This window comes from Ambystoma mexicanum, chromosome 6p (assembly GCF_040938575.1).
Source record: "Ambystoma mexicanum isolate Mex_15411 chromosome 6p, UKY_AmexF1_1, whole genome shotgun sequence".
NCBI classification, from domain to species: domain Eukaryota; kingdom Metazoa; phylum Chordata; class Amphibia; order Caudata; family Ambystomatidae; genus Ambystoma; species Ambystoma mexicanum.
Window position 1 is genome coordinate 551,035,719 of NC_090935.1, and position 22,121 is coordinate 551,057,839.

Consider the following 22,121-nt stretch of genomic DNA (forward strand, 5'->3'; position numbering starts at 1 on the left):
CAATTTTTAACCCTGGAGTGAGTGAGCCCTTTTTCTCACTCATGTGTTTGGAGCTTATTTGGATTATGGGTTTCCTTTATTTTTGGAGTCTGACAAACTCCATAGCATCTACTTTTTGTATGGTGCCATACAGCACCTTCAGTGCAGTGTCACAGAGAAATCCTTTAGAGTTCTCATACGGTTTAAATACCTTTCCTTGTGTGAACTACTTACTGTTTCCAAGAATAGTAAAGTGAAATTGACTTTACTTACCTTTTCTCTTTGCAGGTCCAACATGCACCATCTTATGTGGAGTGCTGGGGGGTTACTTAGTAGCCCTTTTTCCTACTTACTCATGTAACCATTTTTATGTTACCCTCACTACTTTAAATGGCTGTTGGCAGTGGTTTAATTTTCCTACCATTGTGCTTTTCTACCGCAGGCTGAATCCTCAGCTGCAGTATAGCACCCATGGGTGACCATTTTGCCAAAATGGCCCTGGTCGTCTTTTTTTCAGCATTTTCTGTTCGTGAGGTCTTTCTTGGGTATAACCCTGCGCGCCAAGCTCGGTTTGATTTTGCCTTTGGCGGGCTTCAGTACTGAAACCGGCCTCTGGCTCCAGTGTGTCTGGAAGGGCAGGAAGTGAGGGAAGTTCCTGAAAAATCGCCTGTCCTTTGTCTTTAGGAATGCCTGAATGCACCCAGTCCTAATTGGCTGGCCTGCTGTTTGTGTGACAGCTAGGCTGTGCATGATTGGAAGAACCCTGCTTAAAAGGTGAGGATTTTGGATTTCCAAGATGGCCACTGCACCCTAAAGACATGCAAGCAGTGTGCTCCAATAGGCCCTGTGAATCAAAGGGTACAGATCCGGTCTTTTAAGCAAGCAGCCTTATCAAGTATGTCAGTTGGTTCCTCTGCACCAGTCGGAAACAAAAGAAGCTAAATTCGGACCCCTGCCTCCCTGCCGTACGTGAGCAGTGACTTTATTTTTTGCACCGCATTCCGGGTGGGTTGCGGCCTGGCTAAGGATGCGGCCCGGGAGATTAGAGCTTCAACGGCGGATTGAGTGACAGGAGTGATCTCGTAAGGCGTAGGACTGGGGTGGGAAGAGAGGCGCACATATGCCCGAGGGACGTGGCCTGGATCGCTGACAAACGACTAATATCAGGACGCCTAATGAGGAGCGGCCCCCGCAACAAAGGGGCACCTGATTGGATCCAACACCCAGGTTTCCGTATGTGTGGCATACATTTTAGGACTCTTACCAGGGTGTGGTTTGCCCATGAGGTAAGAGGTACGGAAAAGAAAACATTGATACCGGGCATAGAGTGGAGTTTACAAAATTCACAGGAGGCTTCCATAACAGATATCTGTAAATATCCTGCATCTTTCTATAGCACTTCTGCAAGGGGAATGCAAGATCATACAACTTCAGTGAGCTGCTTGGGAGGTGTAAACACTGCGGGTACTCAGTGTAATAAGGTAAGCAAGCACTTCGCCCTCTAGGACAGCAGATACTCAGCAGACGGAATATTGTACACTCAGTTTTCAGACTATCATATTCCGAGGGGGTAAAGAAGCTCTCCCAAGCGGGACCTATTAAACACTTGCAGTCTAAATTGAACCCAGTACAGAAAGTGTGGGCAATTGGTATCAAAAGAATCGTGAGCGATCCAGTGGAATGTGACATTGAATTAAATAAACTGCATAAGAAACTACAAGAAAGAGGTTATTGGAGGAAGATCTTCAAATAGCAAGAGAAAAGACAGACATGCGTGAGCGTACACAATTGTTAATCACAAAACAAAAACAAGAGTCCCGATTTGGTCTTCGTCACTAAGTTCTCCACACAGAGTCGACAAATCAAAGACAGCATCCTGAAGAGATGGAGCATATTACAGAATGAAAATAGAACCAAGGAACTATTTGTTAACCCTCCAGTGTTTGCTTATCAAAAAAGCAACAACTTAAGGAACCTGCTAGTCGATACGCACAACAAAAGAAGTGACAAGCAGAGAATACCTGATAAACATCCGGACACATATCCGTGCATGAGTTGTGGGAACTGCAACAACATAATTAAAGGACCATATATATCCCATCCTCGAACAGGAGAGCAGATCAAATTGAAATATCATGACACATGTCTGTCAGAGAATGTTATATACGCCATTAAGTGTCCTTGTGCTCAGTACTATTTTGGAGAAAGCGCGCGCAAAGTATGTGTCCACATCAATGAACATAAATCCTGTATTAAACTGAACAACAGAACATCATCAGTAGCGAGACATTTACATGTCAATGGACACACAGTCGCCCAGCTCAGATTTGCAGTTTTGGAGGTTATACCAACTAAGGGTCAAACCAGCAACATGAAGAAACTGAGAGCCCAGAAAGAGGCACAGTGGATAGAAAGAATTTGGTCCATTGCTCCAGAAGGAATGAACCAAGAGCTGGATCGGAGTTGTTTTTTATGAATCATACAACCGGTTTTCTGACAGTTAGTTCACGTGACATTGTGAATTTCTGATGCACCTGTATTTATTTTTTGTGAGATGTTCTTTTGTTTCATGTAATGTCATGATTTTTGTGTATTTATTTTATATATATATATATATATATATATATATATATATATATATATATATTTTTTTTTTTTTTTAAATTATATGCATTATAGCCTTTTGATACTAAGGTTTTTTCCTAACATTTTTTCTGATTTATTCTCCATTTACCCATGTCTATCTTTATGCATTTGTTTTGGGTCAACCCACATTGAGTGGTAGTCACGTGTCCTAGAGCTATTCCGTTCCGTTGACTCCCAGTTTTTTAATATACTTTGCAGTAATTACACATGGCTTGTAAATGGTTGAATGTATTGGCACAGCATTGTGCTCATTTTGTAAGCCAGACGTCCTTTTATATCATAGGAGACTTTATCTACCTTCGTATCATTCTAGTATGGCCGCCTGACTAGCCCAATGTAACTCAATGAGTTTACCATTTCCAAAATGGCCATTGCGTACCAAGCAACGGTTGCCTGGGCGACCGGCTGCTACTACAACAATTTAACAGGGACCCTGTCGTGCACGCGCGCAAAAGCTTTCAGCATTAGCAGAGTACTGCGAGTCATGATTCACGTAAATTTATGCCTATCACGATACGCACGGTCTAATATCTTTTATGATGATACATGTCTGTTTACACACATGCGGTTGATCGCTCTACAGGGACCTCAGCCGATCGCGTATCTATCCCGTGGGTTTGACTGCTGGTGAGCATACAAGTCAGTGTCTGCATTCACGCTAATTGAAGGTTAGTGATACTGTCCCAGCTAATTGACTAGAGGTAGAGACGTTTGTTAATATGATTTACATTACACTGATTTGTCTTCCCTTTTCATTTTCTTGTGTTATTTTCCGTTCCTTTTTTTATTTTTTATTTTTTTTTATGTTTGATCTTTTCTACATCCACGTGATTTGCGATATACATACTACTCGAATGGCACTGGGGTAATGTATGACTGATTGTTTTTTGCATGCATGATTTTGATGACATATGCTTTGAATATGTTAATGTGATAATGTTTTCTTGCTATATGATATGGCGATTTAACTAATGATCTGTTGCTGATGGTATTTTTGTTTGGTGTTGATTATGTGAATATTTTTGTGACCAATGATTGTATGAATAGGTGTAATCACAGGCCCTAAGGAAGGGTTTCGACCCGAAATGCATAGGCCATATATGTGATTAGTTCTGCCGCAATAATTTGACTTGAAGATTGGTGTATTTTGCGAATGAGACTTAATTAAAACCTTTAAGAAATCAATCTTGTAAGGCCAAGGTCTTTTTACCTCAGTTCATTTGGTGCCATATCACGGAGGCACTTTTTTCAGTGGGTTTGCACCCCAATCTTGATAAACTATACTAATACAATTGAATGAAAATATTTTTTGTAATTCAAGGAGTGCCCGACTCACCACCAGCAAATGGCAATTGGCCAGACAACACCCTTGACCGGTATCATTTCAACAGTTTCCCCTGAAAAGGAGCCTAGTATCATCGATGCAGCGATGGCTGCGTTGAAAGATGACTTTACAACAAGCTTTCAGGAAAAAATTCTTAGCTTCCTTTTTTACCTCCTTCACCACAGAAATCAGGCAGTCGCTTTCTGACTTTGGCAAAGATATTGCGTCCCTCGGGGAACACGTCGATAACAACGAAAGGGCTATTCAGGAATTATCACGGAACTGCACACAATCCGACATCGCCCTGGAAGAGCTTGCAAGGCTGACACACAACCTTAAGGCGCAGTGTGAAGATTTGGAAAACAAGATAATGACGTTCTAATATACGCAGAAGAAACTTACCAGAATCCATTACAGATGTGGATTTGAAAGAATTGGTAACTCATATCTTTACTGACACACACGGATGGGAAACGCCTATAGTTGCATTGGACTGTCTTCACAGAACATGCCAGAGAAGAAAGGACCCTGGGGCCCGCCCGCGTGATGTCTTGGCAGCATGCTCCTCTTACCCTCAAAAAGAGCTGATCCTCAAGAAATGAGAAACATCCACAATCATGTATAATGGGACTGAGATCCAGTTGTTTCACAAATTACCTTCCACAAGAGACGCGACATGCAGGCAAAACACTTCAATCGAGAGGAATCAAATATAAGTGGACGTTTCCCTTCGGTCTGATTTTTACCTTCCAGGGTACACAATGTTTTATACTTAATGTTAGGGCCCAAATGACCTGGCGCAACTCAGGAAACTGGATGCATTCTTGGGGCGTTACCAACCGGACATGGAGGCACTCCAAGAGACACATATCTGTCAAAGGCTTGCAACAATACGCAGTGGTGATACAGTCCAATGCAATAGATAAGGTTGCCTGGGTGTTGATAGTGTGGAGAGCCTCTTCGTGTTGAAGTGCTGGGGATTATGGGATTGTGGGAGGAGCTTCTGGTCGTAGGTATGCAGTTCTCCTAGGTAAATAATATGTGTGTAATGAGTGCAAAACCTAATGAATCCACCCCACCCCCTGTGCTCCCTCGCTTCCTGCCCCACAGAAGGCTGGACTCACCTGTTGGCTTGCACTATTGCGCTCTCTTTCCTGCTGTCTGGCGCCGGGGCGCATGGTTCTTACTCTCTTCTGGTTTAGTTCTCTTCTCCTTCTGCTTGTTTGTTCTGCTGACAGTTTATTGCCCAATCTTAGTCCTTGTTGTAGCCTACCAGTTGCTTCACTGGTCAAGCCCAGACCAGCTGTGGCTTAAAGGAATTTCTATTCTTCTCTACTGTCTCCGTCCCATTTCCCCACTGTGCTTGCGCTTCCTGGAGTGCTTGCAGCAGAGGCTAGGGCAGCTGCTGCCGGGTGCGCAGAGCGCGTGTCCTTGCTGCTGCATAAAAGCGGCACTTCAGCTGCCGTGCGAACTCTCTTTCCTAAAATCACACTCTCTTTCTTGTATTCCACAGGTGCCGGACCGGAGTTGGGAGAGCCACCGAAGACCGCTGCAGGATGCGAGCTGAGCTGGAGCCAGAGCGTTGGAGCCGGAGACACCGGAGGATCTATGCACAGATGGGAGTGGCTGTTAAGTATTAGAACAAACTGAATCGAGTCTTCTGGTCCGTGCAACCCTATGCTGATCTATGCTCTTTCTCTTTTCTGTCCACAGGTCGGGTTACTGGAGAGGTGGTAAGCGTTAAGCTGCTTGAAGCAGAAGAACGCGAAGCAAAGGAAACACGCATGGGTGTGGTTTAAACAGATACCCACCCATGCACACTAGACTGACATTCATTAAAACTTTGGCACAGCTGTCGGCCATCTTCGTGGAGTTAGGAGGGGTTTCAGAGCAGCCATCTTAGAGGGTCTCTCAGCCAACATTAAAGACCAGACTCATGGCCTTAAGGAGTGCCAGGTGCGCCACAATGAAGTCCAGCCTTCCTTTTCCCCTGTTTTCCTGGCCCCAAATGTTGTACGAATGTGAGGGCATGGGTGAGAAACACTGGTGATCATGACAGATACATAAAGAGGGTCGTTATGTCTTTATTCTCCAGACTATGGGTCCAAAGAAGTTATCAGTGGCCTCCATTTATGCTCCCAATATGGGCCAGGAAGGGTTCTTAAAGTCCACCATAATATTACTGGAAGCCTTTGGAGAGGGGGAAATAATCCTTATGGGGGATTTTAATTTAGATTGGGACCCTTGCTGAGATCGCAGCGCAACCACCTACTCTATGCATTCAGGGCCATCAAAAATCCTCAAACAAAAGGTTGCAAGCCTAGCCTTAGTGAATGTCTGTTCAACAATAAAAGGGAGGGGAAAGTGGTTATACCTTTTACTCACATGTTCATCTGACGTTTTCTCGTATAGACTATGTTTGGGTCTCAAAGTCACTTTTGGGTTTGGTCATTCGAATCCCATGCTTGCTGATTTCGCTCTCGGATCACACTCCTCTTATAATGGATTTGTAAACAGACGGGTTGGTACAGAGGGTTTGGGCTTTGCGATTTCCATCTGAACTTTTGGGGATGCTATAGTGGTAAATAAGATCGAGGCGAACATAATGGAGTTTTCTGAGTTTATTCAGACATAAACAACTTCAGCAAATATAACGTGGGATGCGTTTAAAGCTACGGTACGTGCAATTCTTATAGAAGAAATGGCATATAGACGCAAACAAAAAATTGCCCTAGAGATAGAATTGGAACAAGAGTTAAAACAAATACTGGGCAAAATGGAAACTGAAATGGAAACTAACACCAGTCCTTCTATTCAAAGAGCATACAGAACGGTGGCTGGGAAATAAAATTTACTACACACCAAAAAAGCAGAAAAGTCTTTATTTTTTTTAATGTTTTATTTTTGTTTTTGGTGCTTACGCACCTTTACAAAAAAAGAGCATAAACAGGAATTTTACAAAGTAAAGCATGCGTTTGTTTTACAGCAGCAAAATAAGTGTTTAAAATACATCAATGTACATACAATTAAAAGTCAATAAAATACATGACATAACAGAATATCTTTACAGAGCTTCATTAATCAGTGCAGATTTTGAAAAAGAAGAAGAGAATAAATGGTAATAGATCTAACAAAGGTAATTCCCTAATACCTAATCAAGAGTTGCTTTTATCTATACCATGTAGCTTTTACATCACTATAGCATGTAACTAACAGAAAAGGTTTCCTTTGTATTAGGATTTCCCAGCATTGATTTACTGTTTATGTCATCTTCATTCTGCCAATGTTGCAGAGAGAGCTGTTTCAATGATCCGCAAGAGTCTAACCGTTGCCAATATTATAGCATTGCTTGTTCTCCACATGCACCTGGCCCATATGAGATTCCGACCTAAGGCTGTGTTTGTATTTTGAAAGTCTTTCAATGTTTGTAATCTGTTTTGTTCGAAATGCGGGCAAAAGGGAAAAAGATGTTAACGTTTCTTCTGCCACTACATTGCAGCAAAAACGACATGAAGTGTTGCAAGACAATCTTACACTTGTAAAACAATGCTTTGTCCGCAATTTGGTGTGAAACAAATCGAATTGAAATCTCGTGTAATTTACGTGAATCAGGACAAGGGCATAAGTTTAATATGGCAAACGGGGGCATTGACTATGCCTAAAAATGGCATATTCGGAAAAGGAAGAGTAGGTAGAGATTAAGGCAGAAGTTGCAGCCCAATCATTCAAGAGGAATCTTTTTTTTGCAAGACCCATCTTCCATTGCAGTTCTTCTGGAAGTATATTAATTTGTCCTAATAATATGAGACCTCGTTTCTGAAAAAGCTCAATCAAGACGGGCTGAGATATGGTAAGCATGATGGAGAAATCCTCGTATAAAGACTTCGAGGGTGGAAATAGCATTTTCGTGAAAGTGTTTAGCATTCTCCAATTGAATCGAGATGACAGAGTTAAGCCCGAGTTTGTGTCTCACTAATGCATTAGGGAGATAGTTTGGGAGACCAAGAGTTGTCTTCCAAATTTTCCCTTGGAGCTTGTTCAAAAGCGAATCCAAATCTGTGAGGCAAAGATCCAGCCCATAAAGAATGACAGCCTGTACTTTCTTAGAGTAGAATTCAATTAAAGGGAAAATCAAAAATGTGCAATATTTATGAAAGGTAAGTTTCATTTGTCCGATTAGAGGGACAACTTTCCCAGCAAGAGATTTCTACTGATGCAAGGCGGAAGTGTTATTTGATAAGTTATACCCCAGATTCTTATAGCAGAAATGCCGTATAGATGCAAAAAAAAAATTGCCCTAGATATAGAATTGGAACAAGAGTTAAAACAAATACTGAGCAAAATGGAAACTAAAACCAGTCCTTCTAGTCAAAGAGCGTACAGAACGGTGGCTGGGAAATAAAATGTACTACACGCCAAAAAAGCAGAAAAGTCTTTATTATATCTCAGACAAAAATGTTATGTTAAAGCCAATAGCGCAGACCGTCTGTTAGCTAAATTACTATGCCAAAGAAATTCCTCCCAAACTATTCAGTCAATACAAACCCTCTCTGTGGAATCAGTAACAGAAACACCACAGATGCAATTTTACAATTTTATTTCAAATCTGTAAGGATCAGAACACCCAGATCGAAAGATACAAGAGACACATGCGGAACGGGAAAGCTTAGAGGGCGATCTCACAAAAACATATCGGAAGGTACTAACCCCACAACTCGTATCTTTATTCAACGCATTTACACAATCCGGGCATATTTCTCCTTTGGAAGAAGCAAAATAGTTTTATTCTCAAAACCAGGGAAGGACCCGGGCAGATGTGGATCATATCGTCCCATCGCCCTTATAAATTTAGATGCATATATCTACTCAAAAATGTTGGGCAATAGGTTGCAGAATTTACTTCCCTCAATCATACACCTTGACAAATCTGGTTTTATAAAAAAATAGGCAAGCCCATGATAACATTAGATAACATTAGACGCTTATGCCATATCTTGGAAAAAGTTGCGAAAAAGGGCTCATCTGCGGTCCTTCTTTCTCTTGATGCCAAAAAGGCTTCTGACTGCGTTAAGTGTCTTTACTTTTTCTAACGTTAATGAAGATGGGCTTTAGCCTGAACATCAGAGAAAATAAAGGTAAACTATAAAAGCATGTTCGCCTGTCTCTTGATGAATGGACAACTCTCCCTTCCTATTACACTCCAAAGAGGAACAAACAGGGATGCCTGATATCACTGCTACATTATACTATCTCTCTGGAGCCATTTTTTGCGAAAATGTGCCAAACTAATGAAATACAAAGGATAATGTTAAGGGGAAGCCGCGCAAAATTATGGCATATGCATACAACATGTCGCTGTTTATAACAGACCCGGTAAATATGTTGATATAAATTGCTAGTGAATTAAACTACAGGGCAGTGGCTGGGTTAAAAATTTATCACACAAAATCTGAAATTCTGAATCTGTCTCTTTCCCTGGAGGAAGCGCAGACACTTCAATTGCAAACACAATTTGGCTGGGCACAGGATAGTATTAGACCTTTAGGCGTAACAGTAACCTCTAAATGAACAGGGTTGTACTCAGCTAATTATACCCCCCTGCTGAAAGAACTGACAGGGCAACTAAGTAAATGGGGCCTGCTAGCGATATCGTGGCTTGGTCCATTAACACAATAAAAATGATAATCCTTCCTAAATTGCTCTATTTTTTCAAGCTCTCCCAATCCGGTTCCCAGCCTCTTACTTAAAAAAATTACAGAGAAGGATATCTGCATTTATCTGGAATAACAAACCTCCTAGGTTAACATATGACATACTCGCTACACCCACGATTAGGGGAGGATTGGGCCTTCCTAATATGCAAAAATTCTATCAAGCCTCACAACTTTGCATAGTGAAGGACTGGTGGGATAAAGACTCTGAGAAGAGGGGGGGTACAAATGGAGCGTTCGATAGGCGGCCCCCAACTCAGTGATTATCTATAGCTCCCCAAAAGAGACCGCCCTCAAAATTTCCATAAGAGCGAGATTACAAGATTGGTTGAAGAAGTTTGGGACATTGCGGTTACAAAATACCAATTCACGACACTTCCTTCTCCCTTTCCACCATTATTTTTTAACCCTCAATTTGGACCGGTTCTGGAATCACTGGCATTAATTAAGTGGAAGCAAGAGGGTTCCACAAAACTCTGAGATGTGGGTCACGGCACGGATCCCAAATCCTTAATTCAATGCAAATTAGCACTAGGTCTGAATGAATATGCCCGGTTTCAGTATTTCCGGGTCCACCAATGGATATTAGCTCCCCCAAATAAACAGGCAGCAACCCGGGAGCTTACCATATTCGAAAAATGTGGTAGCTCCAACCCAGGGAACAAGGCATTCATTTCAAATGTATACAAGATTACCGCAGAGGTGCCCGTAGGTTCTCCCACGCACTACAGATCCCGATAGCAGCTAACCCTGGGGGAACAACTTTTGCAACTGGAATGGGAGGGGCTTTGGAAAGATATCCCCAAGTATACTTGTTCGATCCAAATAAAGGAATTTTGGTGCAAGTTGATGGTTCAGTGGCATTATACGCCAGTTCGCTTGCATAAAATGAAATCAACTATCTTCCCGCAATGTTGGAGGCAGCGCGGTCTACTGAGGGATTGGGGGCAAGTATGGTGGGCTTGCCTGAAATTTAAGGGGTTTTGGGCGGAAAATTGATGATTGTAACATTTAACATTGTAAGGTGTAAGTATTTGGGGTACTGAAACCTAGCACTTTGAAGTCTAATCTTTTGTTGATCCCTGAGATAATAATGAAACCGTTTTCGAAAAAAAAATGTAAAGCATTTGTTATGTTGCAACTGGCTGCTCTACTTTGTATAGCACAAAAATGGAAATCTAAATACCCACCACACTTTGCTGATTGGCTCTCCAGAGTATGGAACTTCGTTGCACTTGAGTGGATGACGTACACTATTCAAGGAGATCAAACAAAATTCGCAAAAGATTGGGCGGAAATACAAAGAATTGTACACAGTGACTACAACATTCGGTACTGCCCTCAGCACCTTCGAATCCTGGGAATTAGCTAAGCATATCTTTTTGTTTCGCTGTTGTGATCTTTTAATTTGTACCATGCTAGAACAGAGCGTATGGCGGTTTAGGGGTTAATAGAGGGGGTGTTTATGGTGCTAAATTTTTGTTTGTTATATTAAAAATGTTAATAAAGATAAATACAATTTAAAAAAAGGTGAGGGTTTTGGGACTGAAGACAGTGTCTACCACTGGGAAGAACAACCTGACAAAGAAACCGTGAACGAAGCTTGCTGCAGCCTCCTGGCCCTTTGAATTGCCTGGTGAAGCCCTGCTGCTGTGCTGAAACTCCTTTTTCTTATCGACAAGAGAAGCTCCGGAAGGACCAACTAACCCCTAGATGAACTCCACTGGACCATCTTCCCCGACTGGCTATACTTCTTTGCTGCTGCAGGAACAGAGTGCCAGGAGTCTAGAAATCCGTAGTCGAGTGCAATGTCTGTGAAAAGGCCAGAAGCTCCAGCAGTCTCACCAGGACACTCCAGAAGCAGGACAACCACAGCTTGAGTCCCCTCACCAGAGTGCAGGATTCAAGGAGTGAAGGAAGTCCAACCGGTATCCAAGATCCGCGGTGGTGCTGTTAACCGAGCGACAAAACCGCAAAGTGCTGCTGATCCGAAAAGAGCCCGCAGCTGCCGCCGACCTCCGAAATGCTGCTACAGGAGGAGTCCTCCCTCTTGTCCCCATGACTGGGCCCAAGAACCCAGAATCTGCATCACTGAAACCAGGAAAAAGCTAGCCAGACCACTCTTCTTCTAACCAAAGGTACTGTTCTGACTTGGGGTACTTACCTCAGTGTTTTTAGCTTTGCTCATCTCAATTGAGACTTGCATTAGCTACTTTGCTAGAGTTGATTTCAGCTCTATCCTTCACAAGTGTAACGGCGTGTGACCCTACAGTGATTTTTCTTCAACAAACTCTCTAACTTTGTGCAAGACTTCTCTATTTAAGAAGTGCCTCAGCTCCATAGACTGTGCTATAATTGACTTTGGCTGTCCTGGCTCCCTGAAGACTCTTATGGTCCATTTGACTTTGATACTTACTGTCCATCATAGGTGATAATTTGGTTTTTAACTATTATTGCTGGGAAAGGTTTTTATCTAGACTTCATTGGAAGATTTAAGTGCTCACATGCTCTGAGAACCTGTTTAACCTTTTTCCTTCCCTTACCCTTTCCTTTCTGCAAACCTCAGAATCTACAAAGTGTACTAGTGATATATAAATGCCATTACTGTCCTTGTTAGTGAAGTCACCTCACGGTGTAGGAAGTGTGTAAGAAGCATCTCTAAAGAGTATCTATTAGCTTTGTGTTGATTCGGGAAAGTATTTTAAAGTATATTTGATTGTTACCTCTATTGCCCCTTTTAAAGAATGCTTATTTAAAAACTGCTGTTAAATAAATACTTATTTATAACTAAAACCTTGAGTGTAAGTGTTACTTGGATACTTGTATTGGTGGATTTCATTGCTGCAGCTCTACAGCTCATATTTACCCCTCGAGATAAGCCTGGCTGCTCAATCACACTACCAACTTGTCTAGTACAGCCCTATACCAAAAGGTGGGTTACCAAATACAAAGAGGACAAGGGTTGTGTAGTCTCCCACAGGGTTACTACATCAATTCTTGCCTAACAAGAACTTAATGGGTGCCACAGGAATTTCGGCTGGAGGTGGATTCCTCATACTGCAGAGCACTCAAGCAAAGATCTTTGTGGCTTGGCCGTGTCGGTCGCCATTTTGGACCCGGATGAGTTGGGAAGGCTCCGGAAGCCGTGACTGTCCCCTATGCCCCCACCCACCTGTGGTTAAGGAGAACATTAATGTGGAGCTGAGCTGCGGGTTCTAAACAGCGGGCGGTCAAGCGGACAGTACCCTTTCTGGAAAAGGGGACTGGTGACGTTCCGGGGTCGGTCAGTGAGAGGAGCACCGAGGAGGGTTCCCAGCTGGGAAATCAAGGCAGGAGGTTACTAAGGAAGTGCTCCAACAGTGCTTCAAAGAATTCAGCGATCAGATGACAGACTCTGCAGGCACAGGCTTGATCTGAGCTGAAGTAGCTCAACCCTGCAATAGGTGAAACGGGACATTAAGGACTTGAGTGAGAGAGTGCATGCCACCGATGCTCAAACTGATCAACTTGCAATAGCTACCCACAATCTAGAGATCCAGACGGAGGACCTTGAAAATCATTCAAGACCTAACATTAGGGTTAAGAATCTTCCCAAAGGAATTGAGGACCGGGACTTAAGAAATACTGTGCAGCAGGTTTTTGCGGACCTACTGGAGCTGGACACGGGGGGAGAAGTTCCCCAGGATCGCATTGACAGAATGAGCCCTAAGCGAGGGGAACCTGGGGCCAGACCCCTGTTACGCTCACCTGGTATCCACAGGGACGCCACCCAGCCCTGGTTGGATGATTTGCACTCTCGAACCCTCTCCCGGTTCCTTGGTAAGACCTCTGGTTAAAGATGGGTCTGCAATATAGGAGAGCTGGATTCAATACCAGATTGTCTTTCTGTTTTCCCACCTCCCTTGGCCTCCGCTCCTTTCTCCCCCTTGGGCCTTCTCCTCGCTTTAATATTGTAAAAGGTGGATTATCCGTCCTGCTCCTCGTGGCAGGGGCGCGTAGATGTGGGGGGCGAGCAGCGACCAAGTTACTTCACTGGTGCACACCCCCTGTGGGAATCCAGGCTTGCTGCGACTCCGTAGGTTTGCTGCTTTACAGTCTTTATATGCAGTTCTTATGTTCCTCTTAGTTCGAATAATAATGTCTTGCTGCTTTCCTTTTAGGTATGGAAAGGTATTTTGATGTTGTCATGCACTTTGAAGATGAGCATGGGCCGATAGGCGAAAGCGTGGTGTGCGCAATGCTGTCCGGTGAGTAATGCGCGATGCGTGGCGCTGTTTCGCCTTTTATATTGCTAATCTGTGTCTTTTCTCTCCTTGCAGGTTGCAATGTTCCTCACCGAGCGCCGTAATGTTCCAGAAATGATACTGACCAGGAGATGACTACCCAGGTAAGAATTGTGTGGCTTTCTTCATTCTGGAGGAAACGTGACTAAACGCTTACTAATGCCGTCTTTCTTTCTCCTCTTTCCAGGTTATGTATTCCAGGATGCATGCAGTGCCGGACGATGGAGTTCGTACCTTCAGGTGAGTGGAACTGAAGTCAGCGATGGATTGAAGACAGGATACTGTTCCAGGTAAGTTTCGTAGTGTTCGTTCTCTCTCTGCAGGTCCTTGGTTTCAGGTAAGCTGGCTTCAAAGAACTGGACATGGTGAGCGTTACGCTGCCCACAGCAGAATAACGCAAAGCATGTTCTGCTGTTTGGGTGCGGTTTAAATAGTCTCAAGTAAAGTAGTCCAGGTAAAATAGTCCCAGTCCTGCCACACCCAAAGTAGTCTAGGTAAAGTAGTCCCAGGCCTGCCATACCCAAAAGACTAGACCGCATAGCTCAGTTCCTTGTAACTGAGCTATGTGTGTGCCTCCATGTTGGCTGAACCTCTCTACCCCCCAAGTTAAACAATCCCAAGTAAATAGTCCCATTCTAATGTTGGTCTTCATGATGGTTATGAGCCCGGCACCAAAGGCGCCAGGACTGACTCCAAGAGAGTCTTGGATGAGGTTTTAAGGCCTTTGACCTGGCCCTAACTGGAAGGCTAACTTGCCAGTGAGGGCCAGGGGCAAGGGTCATGACACCCAATGATGTAGTTACAGCTTTACAAATATGGACAAAAGGAGGCGATAATACAGGCGGATAGAAAAGCAAATCCCATCAAAGTGAATGGTGTAGAAATACAATTATATCAAGATTTGGCGCAATCTACATTAATGAAAAGAAGAACAATGGAACCTGTGGTCAAAACCTTGCTCCGGGCTCAAGTTTGATACTGATGGACATTTCCATTTGGATTGTTTTCTTGGGAAGAGCGTCAACATTGCATCACATCCTGTGAAGGAGGTCTTATGATACTGAAGCTTGAAGAAGAAGGGGGTGATCAACAAGACTTAGGATCCAAACAAGAGGCATCAAAGACTAAACAATGGGAATGGAGAAGAGCACTGGAGAAACCATCGAAGAAAAGGGTCCCGGCCTACTGAAGGCCTACTGAAGGACAAACTTACCCAACCCTGAGGGCGTAAAGGTACATTGAAATCCGGCCAAAAAAGGGAGGGGGGGGGGGCTGGAATTAGCCTGGATATTATTAAAGTCAACACCACTGGGAGGTGGATAATTGAGGAGACGGCAACGGGGTAGGTGGGGAAATGATCCTGGCACTTGGAATAGGGGGAGAGGGAAGGGTTGTAGTAGACCCACACAAATCATCTCTGGGTGTGCAAGGGAACTCAACCTTATTGCTTGTTGCATCGTTGGGGGGAAATAGGTTGAGTTTGACCTGAGAGTTAGAGGGGAGGTATAAGAGGGGGGGGGGGCATGGGGATCAGGGGGAGTGGGAGAGGGGGGGGGGCAGCTACCATTGGAGGAATCACTGCACCATAGCGATTACGGGGGGTAAAAAAAGGTTTCAATTAATGACGCTGAATATTAGGGGCTAAACTCCCCGGTTAAAAGAAGTAAAGTAGAAAACATTCTTGAAATGTAGCAAGTTGGATATAGTGACCTTGCAGGAGACCCATATATTTAGGAGTGATCGTCACAAATTAAGGATTACTGGGTACCCACATATATTGCAAGCTAACAACAGGGGTAAAACAGGAGGGGTATTCATAGCCATCAAAGGTCTGGTTGGATTACAGATAGCGAAGGAGGTGGATAAAGAGGGTAGATACATCTTTGCCCGTAGTCAATGGGGGAGGATACAGTATATTATAGCCCCAGCTAGGGGGGCTCGGATTAAACTTGAAAAATGTGCAGAGGGACAAATAATATTAACGGGGGATTTTAATATGCAATGGGATTCTTTGGTAGATAGGCGTGTAGGTGGACATTCATCTCAGAGGGGCCCCACGCAAAGTTTGAAATCGTTGGCTATGGTGGATTTGTGGAAAGAGACTCAGAGGGGAATGAAAGGATACACATTTTACTCCCATGTTCATCAGTCTATTTCTAGGATGGATTATATTTGGATGTCGGCTACTTTGTTGGGTCAGGTACAACAAATGGACCTAGGGCATATTAATCAGACCAGGCCCCGATAACAATAGATATACATCAAGAAATGGAAGTGTCAGGGTTGTGGTGCTGGAAATTTCGAGATTATTTGAGGGACCAGGTCATGTGTGGGGAGATACAGAGCAAAATGGGGGAATATTTTTAAATTAATAGGACCCGGGGAACACAGGAAAGAATGGTGTGGGGTGCGTTTAAAGTGATCAGGATGGGTGAGAAAGCCCTAAGAGAAAAACAACTGGCTTTATTACAAAAAGATCTGGAATTATGACTGAAGAGGGTTATGGGCAAAACGGAAACTAACAGGAGAGTAACTTTAAGGAAAGATTTTAGGCTTCTCAAGGGACAATTCGATATGGTGCAGACTCGGCATGCTGAGAAGTCTTTACTATATTTAAGACAGCTTATTATATCAAGGCTAAATAGGCAGACCGTATGTTGGCACGGTAAGTGAGGATGAAGGATGAAAGAAGGGCCATCCTTCGTATCAACACTGGTCGGGCACAGCTAGCTCCTCATCAGAAGAAATATTGCAGGTATTCACAGAATATTATTCTGCGCTATATAATACTGACTCCCCGGATGGAGAAGCTCAGCTGGAATATTTGAAGCAGTGCCAGTTGAATAAAATGGATCTATGTGAAAGAGAAGAACTAGAAGGGGAGATTACTCCTGAGGAAGTACAGGCAGCTATATTGTCTTTACCAGTTAATAAGGCTCCTGGACCGGATGGTTTTCTGGCACTGTGTTATAAAACTTATAAAGACATATTGGAGCGGGGTGTATCACACAGACCATGGAGGAGGCAATGGTAGTGTTATTTCTTAAACAAGACAAAGATAGAACTCAATGTGATCTTACAGACCAATAGCTCTCATCAATATTGATGCAAAAATATATACTAAAATATTAGCAACAAAATTGGAAAAATTGATACCGAAACGTGTCCCTCTGGATCAGTCTGGCTTTTTTATGGGAAGGCAAACATTTGATAATATAAAACGGGCGAGTCATCTGATTGAGAAGGGGTGATAACTTTAGATGGAGAAAAATCGTTTGACCGGGTGGAGTGGTCTTTTTTGTTTCACACTATGGAAGCTATGGGGACTGGTCTGAGATTTTTTCGAATCGTCATGGCCAATTATCAGTCGCCAATTTTATGGCTCACAATTAATGGTTATCTTTCACAGGGAATCAGGGTATACAGTGGAACTAAACAGGGATGCTCGTTATCCCCGGTGCTGTACTCGATTCACCTGGAACCATTTTTATCCAGGATTCGGGAAGAGAAGTGCATCAAGGACATTCAGTTTGGTGGCAAGGAACAAAGTGATGGAGTTCGCCAATGATTTACTCTTGACGGTGACAGACTTCGCAGGCTCAATAACAGCATTAACAAAAGAGTTGACAACATTTGGTGAAGTGGCAGGCCTGAAAATTAATATCCATAAATCAGAAATTATGATGTTACAAGGGGGAAGGGTACCAAAGGAACAAGATATTGGTACAGGTCGGTTTGTGAGGACAGATAGGGGTCTACGTTATTTGGGAATCAAGATAACTAATTCCTTGGGATCCCTATCTCCCGTTAAAAGATTCAATCAACAAGTGGCTGAATTTGTTGACTATCTCCTGGACGGGTAGGATTCATGCAATTAAAATGGTGGTCCTTCCAAGGGTATTGTATTATTTTCAGGCTTTGCCGATATCAGTCCCTCAGAAATGTGTTAAGACTCTCAATAAGATGGTGGGGACCTTTATATGTAAAGGAAAGAAATCGAGGGTGGCGTGTAGTGTATTAACATGGCCACACTCAGAGGAGGGATGGGGGCTCTGAATTGCAGAACTTACTATCAAGCGGCTCAGCTGAGGATCATCTGGGAATGGTTTGCGGGGAACCAAGAGAAAATCTGGTTGCGGATGGACAGAGCTGGGGTGGGCAGGCCCCTTCAGGAAGTCTTATGGTGTCACAAGCACGACCGGCATGCTAATATGTATAAGTAAAATCACAGCCTTAATAGGACATTTGTGGGATTCAGTGGTACAGCGGACGGGTATCGCCACATTTCCCTCCCCGTTTACGGTCCTATTTCGCAATCCCCAGTTCACACCGGGATTGGAACAGCAAGATTTTAGGCAATGGGAAGAAGCAGGTTGTCCTAAGATGGGTGATATGGTGGAGGGTCAAGAGATCATGATATTCCAACAATATAAACAGTTATTCTCTCTCTGTGAAGATGAAAGATTTAGTTATGCACAGTTGCGACACTGGCTAGGCCACGGAAAAAAAACACTTGGCAATACACTTTGAAAAGTACTTGATTACAAACTCGGGTGATCGACATATGGTAGGAGCGCTATATAAGTCCATAGGGGATGTCTCAGGTCTACCTAAGTGGGGTTACATGAATCAATGAAAAAATATATTAAGTAATCCCATAACAGAACAGCAATGGCACGAGGTCTGGAAGGGAATTCCAAAACTTATGAGGGCACTTCAGATCTGTGAAATGTGGATTAAAGTGATGGTACAATGGCATCTGACACTTGAGAAATTGCATAGGTTCTATCCACACTCCTCAGGGGAATGTTGGCAGGGATGCAAAGTTATTGGAACATGGGGTCACATATGGTGGGAATGCCCGACTCTGAAGCCATATTGGAAGGGAGTTAATGCAGTGATGGAAATTATGTCTGGGGCCCAGCTACGTAGATATTTTAGCGAAGCAATGTTGGGATTGGGCGATGTTCTGGACCTTTTGGCTTCAAAATCCAAAGAAAGGCATACATGATTTTAAGTGTTGCAGCTTTGTCGCTTATTGCTCAAAAACGGAAACAGTCCTCGGGCCCCTACTGAACAAAAATGGATAATGAAGACTTTGCATTATGTCTCATTGGAATGGGTCACATGTGTGGTTCAAGGCGACCAGGGGAAGTTTAAGGAGGACTGGGATTTGGTATTGGATTTCCTCCACTAAGACTTCGAGTGAACTGGTGCCGGCAAAGAATCTGCTTATTAAGGACCGAATATGGAGCGCAGAGAAGCGATGGTTGGAAGTTGAACAATGTATGGCAGATGTCCGGTGGAAGTGGTGGGTGGGAGGTGGGTAATGGGCGGAAGGGAGGGGGGTGTGGATGTTCATGTCTTATTAATGGAAATGCCAATAAATATGTTAAAGAAAAAAGATACATTTGACCTCTTCCATAATTATTGTCGTTTCTTTCTGCGTTACTACATAAACTACTGACATTTACTCATCCATGGATCTGTTTGTGTGAAAGCAGGAACACAAGCTCCTATGTGTCAAAATCCCTTGTACATGAAAGAAAATTCAACAACTGCGTCTATTGCTCCTGTTGTGCTACAAATTTAATTCTTCACGGTTCATTACCAGCTCAAAAATCCATTATCTCGGATATCGCTACGCAGGACACCACGGTTATTGACCTAGACGATGGATGGGCCTAAGAAACCCACTATAATAGATTTTTGAGCTGGTAATGAACTGTGAAGAATTGAATTTGTAGCGCAACAGTAACAATAGACGCAACTGTTTAATTTCCTTTCATGTACAAGGGATTTTGTGAGCTGGGATTGATACTGGGAGAGTGTAAACGTGTAACAGAATAGCCACAATAGATGCCACTGCTGTATTTTCTTTGGCTCCAAGTTTAAGGTGTTCAACCAAATAAAGAACCTTGATTATCATTTGAGTACACTAATGAAACTGATTTATGTCTTGGTTGTCAGTTAACCGTAACCAACAATATTTAGCAAATGCCCTGAAGAAGACTTAGTAAAAAGGTTGAAACAAGTGTTGGAAATCCAGTAAAGGATATATGTATTGAAAACTCATCAGTGTTTTTCATTTGAGAATTTTTGTGTTTGAAGTCAACACTATCCAAAAACCAAAGGTGCGGCACAAGTGGTCGTTATTCTGTTACACGTTTAATTTAGTGACTTTTGGCTTGTGTCACTTATTATGACCAATGCTAGTCAACACACTATAGCTATAAAGATCATATCCAATTGTGAGATAACTTTCTAATTGAGTGGTAGATAGCTCAATGGAGTGTTTGCCCCTAATTCAAATGTATTACTTCCAGTATGAGAAACTAAATATGTATTTTTTATGCTAGTCTTTTCGTACATTCCTTGCATGTTTTGTGAACATGATTTATATTAGTGATGGCGGTTTGATTTATACCTAATGTTACAGCTAGTCTTTATCCTCTATTTGTTTGTTTCTGATATATTACTACAGTTATTTGAAAGCAATAGATTGTACCTGTTAATAAATCAATAAAGAGAAATTACAAACAAAAAATAGTTACAAATCTATTTCACATTCCGGATTGGTTTGAAATGTAAAAATATGACAGTTTTCAATGACAACCTTTTAATGTTGTTACTGGAGGGGCCATAAGTCAATAAACATTTTTCAGAAAGGTATCTTTTGGAATGAGCTGTCACTTGATTATCTGGGAAAGATGCTTTAGAAATTATGGTTTTTGCTATAGCCACATGCTAGGAATTGTTTATCTATTTGATTAGCTGTTATTTTAAACATTAGGTGTCATTTTAAACCACATTCTTTCACTGTTTTTTGCTTGATTTAAAGGGATCACGATTAAGGTAAAGCTGCAATAGTTTTCTGTGGATTAATGCATGTTTGATTTGGACAAGATACATTGATTTATAGCCCGGCGATCATCACTCGCTCAACTTTACCTGTTTTATTTATATTTGCATTCAATACGACCAATGATTGTTTAATTAAGATTAAGCAAGTCAAACATTGTAGATATTTGTGATAATAACATTTAATTTTCCCTATTCAAAACCCTGCAGGTCTGACTTCAATCTTGCACGCTGGCTCCATGAATCCGCTGATTACTATTTTACATTTTCGCCACTTGCCAAATAATAAAACTTTATAACCCGGTACATGATAATATTTTAAAATGAAAACGTAGATGAATCTTAGACAGTAGATAAACAGTGCTGCCAATTGTTGCAGTGAATGGTTACTCACACAACTGGCAAAGCGTTCAGCATACCTCAGTTACACATATGACACAAAACAGTGCCTTTCAGAAATCTGATTAAATAATAAATTCCTACAGTAATTACTAATGCAAGCAATCTCTACAGATAACACTTTTGAGGGACAACAAAAAGCATTACAGCAGAAAACACTTCTCCCTCTTAACGTCTAACAGACTCAAAATGAAGATTGCATAACACAGGCCAAATAAAAATAAAATACCTCTCCAGATATACCAATTGCTTCATCAGGGGCCCCATACGGACAAGATGCTCCATTCTGCAACCGCTCCAGTAACTCCAACAAGGCAAAGTTCTTTTTCAGTCCCCAGACACCTGAATCACCTTTTAAACAAATGTGACCTTGTTAAAATTGTGTTTTCAAAAAGTTACAAGATATGCTACAAAAATACATTTGTGTTATGTATGCATACATTATGAATGCTAATCTCCCCACCGTCATATTATGTGATACAATATGTTTAAATGTTCATACAAATTCAATCTATTAATTACCAATAAGCTACAAAAAGTGAGTCAAATTGGAAGGGTAGCAAAGCTCACCTGCAGCCACAAAGCTTTGTAATTTCACATCACAAATCATCCATTAATGTTTATTACTTGCAGGGCATGTTCAAGCAGGGCAAATAACAATCATACCAATTAGGGTTAAATGGTGGAGAACCCAAAGCAAGTTTTTCTATACACAGAAGAGACAACAGTAACAAAAAAGCTATCGCGAAACATATTACAAATCAAAGCAGCAGCCCTCATTTTGGAAGCTAGTGAATGATTAGGTACAGAATATACAAAATATGTCCAAGTGTACAAAATATCATACTGTACAGACCAGCAGAATATTGATCTACCTAACATCTTGCATACAAGAACTAATGCCACTGTGAGAAACCA

General features: G+C 42.3%; 1 protein-coding gene across 1 annotated transcript in view; it reads right to left on the reverse strand.

Moving 5' to 3' along the window:
* Positions 1–22,121, reverse strand: part of TRIM23 (tripartite motif containing 23) — a 742,058-nt gene that overhangs the window by 562,126 nt on the left and 157,811 nt on the right. The window contains exon 3 of the mRNA XM_069627357.1: positions 21,433–21,554. Within this exon, the coding sequence (XP_069483458.1) occupies positions 21,433–21,554 (122 nt within the window). The remainder of the gene's footprint in view (positions 1–21,432; positions 21,555–22,121) is intronic.